At 42.0% G+C, this 12,719-nt stretch overlaps 2 protein-coding genes across 3 annotated transcripts in view; one reads left to right on the top strand and one right to left on the bottom strand.

The window, feature by feature from the left end:
• The window catches only part of MTREX (Mtr4 exosome RNA helicase), a 144,735-nt gene extending 142,501 nt beyond the window's left edge, over nucleotides 1-2,234 (top strand). Inside the window, exons 26-27 of the mRNA XM_032626431.1 lie at nucleotides 150-254; nucleotides 1,682-2,234. Of these exons, the coding sequence (XP_032482322.1) occupies nucleotides 150-254; nucleotides 1,682-1,734 (158 nt within the window). The 3' untranslated portion in view covers nucleotides 1,735-2,234. The remainder of the gene's footprint in view (nucleotides 1-149; nucleotides 255-1,681) is intronic.
• Nucleotides 453-12,719, bottom strand: part of PLPP1 (phospholipid phosphatase 1) — a 128,598-nt gene continuing 116,331 nt past the window's right edge. For both annotated transcript variants that reach the window (XM_032626432.1, XM_032626433.1), the window contains exons 5-6: nucleotides 2,869-3,045; nucleotides 453-2,248 (exon numbers count right to left, since the gene is read on the bottom strand). In XM_032626432.1, coding sequence (XP_032482323.1) covers nucleotides 2,117-2,248; nucleotides 2,869-3,045 — 309 coding nt within the window. In that variant the 3' untranslated portion in view covers nucleotides 453-2,116. The remainder of the gene's footprint in view (nucleotides 2,249-2,868; nucleotides 3,046-12,719) is intronic.

Genomic DNA, 12,719 nt, shown 5'->3' with positions numbered 1-12,719 from the left:
TTTACTACTGGTTTACTGCAGGAGAAGTCCCTCAAAGTACTATCAGTCAGTTAAATCATCCCATGTTCACCTTCCTTGCGTCTTCACAAAAGTTCTGCTATTCCTGATTATTTACACTTTACAAGTGATTTGTTTCGTTTTCTGTCCAGGCAGCATAATTCGTTGTATGAGGCGCCTGGAAGAACTACTTCGACAAATGTGTCAAGCAGCAAAAGCCATTGGAAACACTGAGCTGGAAAATAAATTTTCAGAAGGTCAGTATCCAGCCCACAAGCTTTTTCTAATAATTTAGGCAAATCCTGTTGAGACTTGAGCTCTTGACCACAACCTAGGAGAACATTTTCAGATGCTCTTCACTGGATTGCCATGAAGGGCCATGTAGTAGTGTCCAAAGAAAATATCAGTGTGTGTGTGTGTGTGTGTGTTGGAAAAAGTTTGTAAATGAATATATATAAAATCTCAAAATATTTATTGTGCACTTATTGTGTGCCAGACATTGTTTTAAGCACCAGGGAATACAGCAGTGAACAAAAAAGATACAACCCCCTGCCTTAATGGGGCTCACATTCTAGTGCAGGGAGGTGGACAGTAAACAAGTCAACACTTAAAATATATCAGGTAGCAATAAAAACAAAGGAAGAGACAGTAGGGAATTGGAGGATGGATACGATGGCCTAGGGTCCCCTACTCAGAAGGTGGCATTTAGGTCTTCATAGACACTTGATATACTTAAGCAACAACAAGAGGCCAGTGTGGATGGAGCACAGCTGAACAATGAGTAGAATAGTAGGGGTTGGAGGAAGAACAGAAATGGTCATGTAGCTCCCAGCCCTCAGCTTTTTCCTCTGAAATGATTGGAGGTTTTGAACACAGGAGTGATGTGCTCTGACTTCGGTTTCACAAGGCAGTTCTTGCTGTTGCATCACAGGCAAGTCTGTAGATTAGCAAGGTGGAAGCAGGAAGACCAGATCAGGAAAGAACGGCTAGACCAAGGTGGTAGTAATGGGGGGAGGCATACGTGCTTGCAAATAATTTCATTCATTCCATCTGAATGCTGGCCAAGAGAAAGGACTATGAGTTAAAACATCAAAGAAGAGCAGCCACATAGTTGCTCTGAGTTACCAGCTGCTCACAGTCAAACCTGGTGATTCTGCTGGCAACTCAGTGCCTTAAGAAGAAGCTTATGAAAGCTGCTTATATCTTCAACATTGTTAAAGAGAGGCAGACCTATTTAATGACTCCAGGGTTAAGTCTAGTTTTGTAAACTTCTATATGATAAAATGTGTTTGTCCTTAGTCCAGAAAGAATTTCACATGGTAACTGAAATGTAGTGCCTTCCATTGCAGGCTGAAAAATTCATGCTTTTGGGTCAACTAACTTCTTGGACAGCTTAGTCCCTCTGGTCTGGTCTTTCTGAATAATTTTAGACACCCCCGCACGCACGGGGTACTTTAGATTCAAGAGTCATGAGTACAGGGGTCTGGTTTCTAAGTTTCCCATCTCTCAGAGGTGGCTGTGAACTCCTCTAGGTGTCCTTCAGGCAAGCAAGGTTTTGTATTTTCCAGGCTTGCCCTCTCACCAAATTTAATCAGGATTGTTGTGCTGTCTTCAAAACCCCAGGGGAGAAGAATTACATTCTTTGTGGTCTTGAGAATTTAAACTGTATTTTCTTTTCTCTTAGGAATCACCAAAATCAAGAGAGATATTGTGTTTGCTGCCAGCCTCTACTTATAAAGAGTCAGCTAAAGGAATGTGGGATTTTAAATTGTTCACCACCTGTCTGATGTATATTTAAATCAAGCATCATTCTAAGAAAGCATATTACATACACAGTTGTACATAAGCATTACATTTTTTTTAATAAAAAAATGTACAGGTGGGGCATTTGTTTTAGTGAAAGGCTTGAAATTTTTTGTAATGAACTTAGAGCTATTAGATAACCATTGTGTTAAATGTAACTATATACACACAGGTAAAGTGGGCATCCAAGAGGTACAGTAGCAGCAGTCCCCTTAAAGGCTTGTATACTGGGAAGAAGGACACATCCTCTTGCCTTCTGGTTGCAATCATTTTCCTTTAGAAAGCTGGCCAGCTTCATCTGGGCACTCTGCCACCTTCAAGGTTGGTGAGTGTTCCGATAGTGATTCCCTGTCGTTGGTGTTTCATGCAGAGTTGTATGAGAGTCCTCTTCTTTTCTTTCTTTAAAAGGAGAATTTCTCTCCTTGAAGAAATCTGATACATATACAGCCTGTATAGAACAGGTAACATTTAGAATGGGGCAAAGTATTTAATGATACAATTTTAAATAAGTTTAAAAACCATATACAAAGTTGCAATAAGCAGTGTGCAAAATATAAACAAAAGGATATACTTTACAGGATACAGGTTAAGGGTACGAATAAATTAGTGGCTAACAGGAATTTTTGTTAAGGACATTCTGAGAGTTGCTCTGTTATGTACTGGGCAGATGGCTTCACTCTGCTAGTCCTTAATGAAAGTGTCATTCCTCATGTAAATTAGTTTTGTTTCTTGTTTTTTCAATTCATACTAAAAACAAAACTTTATAGCCATACAAAGAAAACTTTATAGCCAGAGCTCTTTACAAAGAAAACTTTATAGCCAGAGCTCTTTACAGTTAAAAAATATTTAGTAAATTTTTAAATAACTTTTGCGAAGAGTAAGTAACGTAGGTATTATTTGCTATCTATCCTAAAATGGCTTTTAATAACGTTGGGGTCCTTACCCAGCAGCAATTATTGAGCCACATTCTCTGCCTTAGCATACTTTTCTCGTTGGGACATTTTTTTCTACTTATTTATCCAAGTGTTTCTCAGTATCAGGATGTAGGCTGTTGCCCTGTATACTTACAACTAATATTGCAACCAGAGCTCCTTGAATGAGTCCAGTCAACACATCACTCCAGTGGTGTTTGTAATCAGAAATTCGAGAAAGGCCCACATAAATGGACGCAGCAACAAGACCAAATTGCAGTGTAGGGCGTAAGAGTCTTGCCCAGTCTCCCTTCATCCTGGCTTGAAGATAAAGCTAACAGAAAAGATAAGAATAAGAAAATAACTTAACATACCAACTGGAGACTACGTTTTATATTATCACCACATTGCTAAAGGGTTGATGTTTAAAATGATAGTCACAAAATATTAATATTCATTAAATAATCTGTGATTTACTATATATATGGAACAGGGCTTTAAGCAAGCATTCTTGTACTCATTAATACCTAAAAATTAATCCCAAAACAAAACCAAAAGGATAAAAAATTTAAAAAATAAAAACTATTACCCTAGTAACATAATTTATTACTTAGATCACTCTTCAAATTATGAACAAGGTAAGCGTTTCGGACCTTCTAGGATTTCAGGGGGCAGCTCCTCACCTTGCAGTTTGAATTATAACTGTCATTAGTGTAGCGTCTTGGGATCAACTGCTAGCATTCTGAGCACAGGTTGCCCTTACCCTGGGCCAAGCTACTGTATTTTCTAGCCAGCCATCTAGGAACTAAATTTGCTTAATTCACCCAAACAATTTACTTGAGAGCTCCTCTGGCCTCAAATTATTTAACAGAGCAACTGAGACTAAATAAATAATCTGTATTTATAAGTAAATACAATAATCTGCCTAAGTAAATAATACAGTTTGTAGTTCCAGTAAAGGAGTCTATTCTTTCAATAGCACCTGTACCCTTTAAGTTCTATGACTTTTCTAATCAGACCTGAGAATCTTGCCTTTGCCATTGTCAGCCTGCCTCTGACTTCGGGTGCATCCCTAAAGACTGTAATGTAGAATGAATTTGGAATAGTTTCCTATGAACTCCTTTCAGCCAATATGGTCTCATTTTTGTAAAAAAAAAATTTTTCCTAACTTCTATCCAATAAGAATATACTTCTTAATATTCATTTTTTAAAACTCTGCTCAGTAATTTATGGCTCATATACTTAAATTGTTTTCTGAGGACTGCATTTAACTATGTGGCTGTACCCAATGACGCTGCCTATTTAAAATAGATACACAAATCCATTTCCAGTTCTTTGGGCACTGCTATATGTGTTCAGTTCTCAGCACCTGGCAAAGCCCCAGAGGTTGTCTAATTTTATCAAGTACTTTATAGTATAAACATCTAACCCTAAAAGAGCATACCAGTTGTTTAACTGAGTTGGACTCCTTAGCTGGCTGAAGTGCTACTGGCTTTCTGTAGAGCTCCTCTCCCCTTTTTTTGTTTGTTGTTGGTGAAGCTATAAAAACGTAAGGAGTAAGAGGCTTGTCTCAAAATTCTAGAGTTGGGAAGATAGTTGGTTCTGGTTGGGGCAAAGTTGACATGTGCCAACTGAAGCCCAGTTAGGTACCACAGCCATGCCAGATAAGATTTCACCTCATTAGTTCTATTTTTATTGGAAACTTTTTGTTCATTTTAAGGAGGACAGTTCCTTGACTAGGGCTGAAGCCAAGTTTCGTATATAAAGTTTAACTGACCCTCTTCTGGTTATTCTTAAGCCACCTTTTCAGATAAGGGTTAAAGGCGTGGGTTATTTAGACTATAAAAACATACACCTAAGAATTACAAATACTTACATGAATGCAGACATCTTAGGGAGAACTGCACCCATCCCTGCTAGCGACATAGCAATAAAAAAAAACCAAAAAGCAAAAAAAAACCCTCTAAAATGGTTGTAAAGCTAGTCCTACCCTAAAGGAAACTCAGAGATAGGGCTTTCAAGGCTCTCCCTCACTTAAGATTCTAAAACCCCTCTAACAATACTTTCCTTTGAAAGGACCCTGAACCCTGACTTTGACTCTAGGTAGCCTGCAGACATCTGTTAAATAAGTATTAATTTGCCCCAATCTCTTCCTCAACGTCCCTGTGAAAGTAACATTCAGTTATGGTCAGTAATCAAATAAGTTGCAGTATACTTGAGGTGAACCCTTTACCCTCTAAGTACTTAGTTTCTTCTTCACGTCTACCCAAGTACAGATGGTCCCCTCGGTGTGGATCCAGAGGCCACTCCCCCTGTGGGAGCTCTGAGATTCCCCAGTTGTGATCATACAGCTAACCTTGTGCTCCACTCTGTGTTCTGGCCCTTCTGCTGACTAACGGCCGTATGGCCTGAGTGCAGGCTCTGGTCACAGAACAGTTCTCAGCTCTGGGTGAGGTTGGTTAATTGAGTGTGCTTCCTATATGCCTGTTCTGTGTTTCCCTGGGTCCAGGGTACTCAGTGTAGCTCTACAAAAGCTGGGCACCACCTCTAGCCCTGCTCTTCCCTGGGAAGACTCTTCCATTTCAGTAGACCCCAAGGCGGTAAACATTGAGTTCCTTGAACCTTGGGTCAACTGAGTTCCACAGTTGACATGCCCTGAACAACTCCAGACCTCATCAACTCCCCTCCCGTGTTTCCAGCCAAAAGTCTGTCCTACACGAGCAGGTCCAACAAAGCACACCATGCTGTCTTTCTGGTGGCTCCGCTTCCTCATCCTTTCTCAGCTTCTGCAGTGCAAATCTTTTAAGCTCCCTCTCTCTGGAGGCGCTAGAGACTTGGCTTCCTCCTACCACTCATTTAACTGCTTTCCAGAATCTTTACCTCTTGTTTATTGTCTCGTTTTCCATTCTTTGACTTCGTGGATTTATAACTTTTTAAATTCTACTCCTTGTCCTTTGAGAGGGGAAAAGAAAGTATGTATGTTTCATTAAAAAGAAGTCTCCATTCCTCCATCTTTCCCTAACTGTCTCAGAGAAACTGACTATCTGATGCTTCTCAGCACTGTTATATTAGAACTAGATACAGGGACAGCTCATGCTTTAATGCCAGAGCTGATAGTAAAAAGGCTCTGTAGGTCCCTGCCTTTGCAATCTCCACTGTTTCCCTTCTTCCCACACATGCATATGTTAATCACATGTGCACTAAACCCATTAGAGGTAAGGCATTCAATTGCTTATCTCTTAAGATTTAGAACTTACAGAACTCCATATCCAATGTTGTATATGGTACCAGACTGGTTCAGTGGCAGCATCTACAATTTTCAATTCTCCCAGGCTTCCCTGGTGGCACAGTGGTTAAGAATCCGCCTGCCAATGCAGGGGACACAGGTTCAAGCCCTGGTCCGGGAAGATCCCACATACAGCAGAGAAACTAAGCCCGTGCGCCAGTACTACTGAGCCTGCGCCCTAGAGCCCATGAGCCACAACTACTGAGCCCATGAGCCACAACTACTGAAGCCCGTGCACCGTAGAGCCCATGAGCTGCAAGTACTGAAGCCCGCACACTGCAACGAAGAGTAGCCCCCGCTCTACGCAACTAGAGAAAGCCCGTGTGCAGCAACGAAGACCAACGCTGCCCAAAAATAATTTTTTTAAAAAGCTTTCAGTTTTCCCTCTGGGGGAAACTGCTGATCCACAGACAAAATTGAAGGGGACCACATAGCCCTGCCTTATTTTCTGGGAGGGCACTGAGTATGACTTATGACAGGCTTGACCTAGAAATCTGCTGGGCTGTAATGTGCCCTCTGGGATTTACACTGGGAGTAAAAAGGAGTTCTCTATTTTCAGAAGTTGTAGAAATGGCACCTAATGGATACATGATAGGCTACTTGCAAACTAAAGAGGGAGCAAAAGCTATGGTTAGATAAGAATGAGCCATTTAATAGAAAAGAATGAAGCAGCCACAGTGGAGTGGCAGCCACACTGTAAAAAACCCAGGTGGTCAATGAGACACATGGAAAAAGTTCTGTTCCTGTTGGTGTGCCTGTTCTAATCCATGTATGTCTTTACTATAAACCATCCTCTCCTCTAGGAGATATACATAAGTCAGCTGGTTACAACCAAAAGATAAAAAAGACGCAGACCTACTAGAGAATGGACTTGACACGGGGAGGGGGAAGGGTAAGCTGGGACCAAGTGAGAGAGTGGCATGGACACATACACTACCAAATGTAAAATAGCTAGTGGGAAGGAGCCACATAGCACAGGGAGATCAGCTCCGTGCTTTGTGACCACCTAGAGGGGTGGGATAGGGAGGGAGGGAGATGCAAAGAGGGAGGAGATACGTGGATATATGTATACGTACAGCTGATTCACTTTGTTATAAAGCAGAAACTAACACACCATTGTAAGGCAATTATACTCCAATAAAGATGTTTAAAAAAAAAAAGTTTTGGGCTTCCCTGGTGGCGCAGTGGTTGAGAGTCCGCCTGCCGATGCAGGGGACATGGTTTCGTGCCCCGGTCCGGGAAGATCCCACATGCCGCGGAGCGGCTGGGCCCGTGAGCCATAGCCACTGAGCCTGCGCATCCGGAGCCTATGCTCCGCCACGGGAGAGGCCACAACAGTGAGGCCCACGTACCGCAAAAAAAAAAAAAAAACCAGTTAACAGCCTCCTCTCTGTGTGTTTAACCAAAATCCTGTTTTGTTTTATTTTTAAATTTGAATTTCTGTGACTCAAATGATAGTTTTACTTTTTAAAAAGGTACGTTTCAAATGAAAAGGAAAACAGGCTGTTTGTACACCTGGGTTCAAACAAGGAGAAAAACTTAGAAAAATAAAATCCCACATCAGAACAAACATACTAAATGTCCACTGAAGGCACCATTACAAGAGAACTGTGGCACTAGGCATGGGATTTACTTCTATGACTTTTTTTCTGCAAACAGTACAAGGGTGTGAGCCCCTAAGCCAAATGACTCATCTATCATTCTCTCAGGCCCATTCTAACATTCTTCTCTGAACATGCTATGCTTCACTTTGGCCTAGCTAACTGACTTGCCCAGTGGGTATTTCATTGGGGGGAAGGGGGTACTGCTTGATGAGAGATTCTAGCCTCTGGATCCCTCCCAATCCTATCATCCAACTTTCTGGTGAAGGAAAAAGCTCCAAAATAGAAAGTTCACAACTAGAAATAAAAGACAAGGTGGAAACAGCAGAACAAAAGCAATGACCTGCAGCAGTTCACTGAGGTGCTTCCCAGAAGCAAAAGCTTCACACTGTGATAGTACAGGATTCATGAAGCCCCAGTGCAGGACAGCAAAGGAACAAAGGATGAAAACAAATGCAGCTGGCGAGTTTCATTACTAAGGCAATCCACAAAACTCCAGTCAGCAGTGGAAGACTTGTAGACATAAAGAGGCAGGTAGAAAAGAGGGCCTAATCCAGGGATTTACACTGAGCTGGATTTGCAGTGGTAACTAAGTTTTTAAGAGGGGAAGCAAAGGGAATTAACACAAGGGTGAGCCAAGGAGAGAAAATGGATGGGGGAGAATCCCCAGTTAGGTGTCCAGTCTTCGCTCGTGTATAAAGGACTACACCTCCTATGCCTACCTCCCCCACCAATCTGAACACTGTCCTGAAATATTTAAGAGAACAGTCATGTTTATAAAAGGAACACATGAGCCTGCCTGGTGGCATCCCTGCTCTAACATACAGGAAAATGCAACAGGCCTTGGATTTCCAGGAGACACAAATTGGGAAATGAAAAAGAGTTAACAGGAAAGACAAAGATACAGCATATGCTTCACTAACCTTTACACACCTCCCTCCCCCCATTTTCATCTATTTAAAGGAGGAGGAGAGACAAATACCACAGGAGGATGTGATAGGGAGAGAGCATTAACCTCAAGGCCCAAAGACTGCAGTGAGGTCTGTCTATCCCTCCCTGTCTTGAACCTGACCAGTGAGTCAAATCAAGAGCTCAGAGCAAATCAGTTACAACCACTGACTGCAGAGCCCAGTTTCAGAAAGCAGAAACTAGTTTGAAGAGAATTAGCCTTGTCGCCACACTCCACCAATATCCTCCAAGGAACACTCTCACTGAAACCAGGCCTCACCACTGGCCTTCGTGAAAAGGAAGGTTTCAGGTAGTTTTTGCCTCCAAAATGAGCAAATGCCACTCTTCCAGGTAGGGCTTCTGGTCAGGAAAACCCCATGTAAATCTTACAGCTCAATGCAGGATAAAGTGTCCAATCTCTCTTAGCAAAGTAAAACCTACTGAAAATGGGTTGAAAATAAGCTACTATGCCTGATATTTTTAAAGAAAGAAAAGCTGCTTAGCTGGGATATTACTAGAGATTCATAAAGGCAATGTTTTTATTCTTTCGGGCAAAAAGGACAGGAGTCAATTTGCTCAAAATAACTAGATATTCAAGCCCAGAGAGGAGCGTTGTAGGAAGAAGTTGCACCATGCAGGCAGCAAATGCTTCACTGGCAAGTGCAGAGAGGCCTCCCCCAAAACACAGAGAAGCTAACACTTGTGGGTCACTTTATGAAGAGCCTCACGATATGGGTCACAAAGATGACGTCAGAATAAACAGTGAGGACTTCCCAGTGCACAGGACTATGCTGGAAAAAAGAAGCTGTACACATTTTTCCTTTTGTGTAAAAAATTACACTTTTTTAAAAAGTAAGGAAAGTCAATGTCTATGACACTACATAAACATTCTTCCATTATTATCACTGAAGAGTAGGATATCACCTTTCTTTTGTCTAAAACTTCTGAAGAAAAAAAAAACATTTAGCTTCCATTAAAGGATCTAGTTGTACAACCTCATTTTTAAAATCTGATTGTTGAACAAGGTATTTTTTGAAGCTGGTTTATTTTTATTTTGCCTTTCCGAGACTGACCTTGTAACACTTAACTATAAAATGCTATTGCCTCATAAAGTCTCTTAATACAGGCATACCTTCGAGATATTGTGGGTTTGGCTTCAGACCACTGCAGTAGAGTGAATATCGCAATAAAGAGAGTCACATGAATTTTCTGGTTTCCCAGTGCATATACAAGTTATGTTTATGCCATACTGTACAGTCCATTAAAGTGTGCAATAGCGTTTTGTCTTCAAAAGAGTACATACCTTAACTTAAAAATACTTTGCTAAAAAATGCTAACGATCATCTGAGCCTTCAGCGAGTTGTAATATTTTTGCAACAGTAATATCAAAGATCACTGATCACAGATAACCATAACAGATATAACAGTAATAATGAAAAAGTCTGAAATATTTTGAGAATTACCAAAATGTGATACAGAGACATGAAGTGAGCAAATGCTATTGGAAAAATGGCACCCATAGACTTGCTTGGTGCAGGGTTGCCACAAATCTTCAGTTTACAAAGAACGTACTATCTGTGAAGTGTGATAAAGTGAAGCACAATAAAATAAGGTATGACTGTACTTTACTCTTAAAATAAGACGGTTTCTGGCTTCCCTGGTGGTGCAATGGTTAAGAATCTGCCTGCCAATGCAGGGGACACGGGTTCAAGCCCTGGTCTGGGAAGATCCCACATGCCACGGAGCAACTAAGCCCTTGCGCCACAACTACTGAGCCTGCACTCTAGAGCCCACGAGCCACAACTACTGAAGCCTGCGTGCCACAACTACTGAAGCCCGCATGCCTAGAGCCCATGCTCCACAACAAGAGAAGCCACCACGATGAGAAGCCCATGCACTGCAAAGAAGAGTAGCCCCCACTAGCCGCAACTACAGAAAGCCCATGCACAGCAATGAAGACCCAATGCAGCCCAAAATAAGTAAATAAATAAATAAAAATTTAAAAATCATATTAAAATAAGAGGGTCCCCCCCCCATTTTCAACCACAGTCAAGGGATTATTTTCACATTTTTAAAGGGCTATTTGAAAAAGAAGACTATGCGACTGAGATTGCACCTGGCTTACGAAGCCTAAATATTATCTGACCTGTGACTGAAAAAATCTGCCAACCCCTGAATTAGACTAGCAACAGCATGCTCAACACAAAGAAATATACCTTGGTCTACTTATTTTTAAACATTGCTTCTAATACCAAGCGAGGCACATTGTATTGTTCCACCTTCATCTGATGAGAGACCTGGCCAGGAGAGCACTGCAAGGCAGGCCTCAGTTTATTCTTCTCTAGACTTTAATTTTACCATCTTTAGGATTCACAGAGTTCCTGAATTTAAATCTCAAATCCTACCTTAAAATTAGGCAGGATTCATGTAGTTTATGGGCCCTTTGCCCAATGCTCACATTAATTCACAGTTTGAGAAACATCTTCATGAAATATCAACAGTGCTAGGTAGTGTACGGTCAATGCCACATGAGGGACTGTACAAATGCTGAGGAAAGTAGGTGGTGTCAGAGAGTCTGAGTAAGACAGAGATGGGGGCAAGCACTATCTAAACACAGAGATGGGGGCAAGGCCCAGACACAAGGCATTCTGTGGCAGGGAGGGAAGCCAAGCTGAAGCACTGACACTGAGAGGTACTTGGGTTCCTGTTGTAGTGTTTTATATAGAAATTTCATAACAGGCAGTGATATAAACACTCTGAGGTTACAGTCTCAATATGACAGTGCTGGAAAAAGTACTTTAGTGTATTCCTTACTGTACTGAAAAAAGGACAGTCTCATCCCATTCCTCTTTTCCTGAACAATCAAGTAAATTTGGAATCTCTGGCATGTGGCCAAACTCCAGGGGAGTCACTAAGCACATCAACTGGCTACATGCAACCCTACCCTGCGCTGCTGCCAACCTAGGTGGTTTTCACAGGTCTAACTCCAGGCACTGTAAAATGTGCAGGGCTCGGCTCCCTGCCTGAGGAGAACAATGGTCGGGTATTTTCTTTAGGAGACATTTTTAACCAGAAGTTAGTTTCTGGGTGTCAGGAATTGACAGGGAAGTTCTGGCTATCAAAGACTGTCCTCAGAGAGGATTTAAATGACTACATCTCCACCTGAATCTGGGACTGACAGCATGATGCCAAGATGCCTAGGGGAGCAAGGCGAGTCATTGCCTAAGGAATCTGGGGCGGGGGCGTAGTGGTTAAGTGTGGTATATAAATGTGAACGCTGGAAGGCAAGGCGACATCTGTGTGTTCAGCGGCTGAAATAAAAGCTGGAGCCTACATCCACATCAACTAAATATTTCCACTGCTCCGAGTCAGTGAAACGCAGTGCATGGCTGCTCTGGTCTGCTTGCTTCTCCAGAAATGTCTTGGTCTATGACAAACCTATTTGAGCTTTTTCTTTTGCATTATACCTTTACATCTAAATAGCTGATACTGACCCAACCACCGAACTATAGAGTTGAGGTAATCTGCCCTCTGCTTACAGCCCTAATTTGCCTCCTCGCTTGCTCCTGGGTGTCCACAGAGTGGGCTGGCCATCAAGGCCCTCTGGATAATTTCACCCTCTATATGTTAATTTCATATTTCACAGAAGAGCTCAGTAAAAGTTTCTATTTGAGTGAATATACAGATATTTTAAGAAGGGTCAAAGGAGCAAAGAAGAACAGCAAAAATAAATATAAGGCATGGAGTATGATACAGCTGAGAATATTCTTTGAAATTAAAAACAGTGGGTGGAGGGCTTCCCTGGTGGTGCAGTGGTTAAGAATATGCTTGCCAATGCAGGGGACATGGGTTTGATCCCTGGTCCAGGAAGACCCCACATACCACGGAGCAACTAAGCCCATGCGCCACAACTACTGAGCCTGCGCTCTAGAGCCTGCGAGCCACAACTACTGAGCCTGCATGCCGCAACTACTGAGCCTGCATGCCGCAACTACTGAAGCCCGCGTGCCTAGAGCCCATGCTCCACAACGAGAAGCCACCACAATGAGAAGCCCGCGCACCACAACGAAGAGTAGCCCCTGCTCGCCGCAAACAGAGACAACAAAGACCCAAATCAGCCCCCCAAAAAATAATAAAATAAATAAATTTATAATAAAATAAATTTATAAAAAC

This window comes from Phocoena sinus, chromosome 3 (genome assembly GCF_008692025.1).
Source record: "Phocoena sinus isolate mPhoSin1 chromosome 3, mPhoSin1.pri, whole genome shotgun sequence".
NCBI classification, from domain to species: Eukaryota; Metazoa; Chordata; class Mammalia; order Artiodactyla; family Phocoenidae; genus Phocoena; species Phocoena sinus.
The sequence above is the reverse complement of the archived record's forward strand: the minus strand, read 5'-3'. Positions and strand labels throughout refer to the sequence as shown.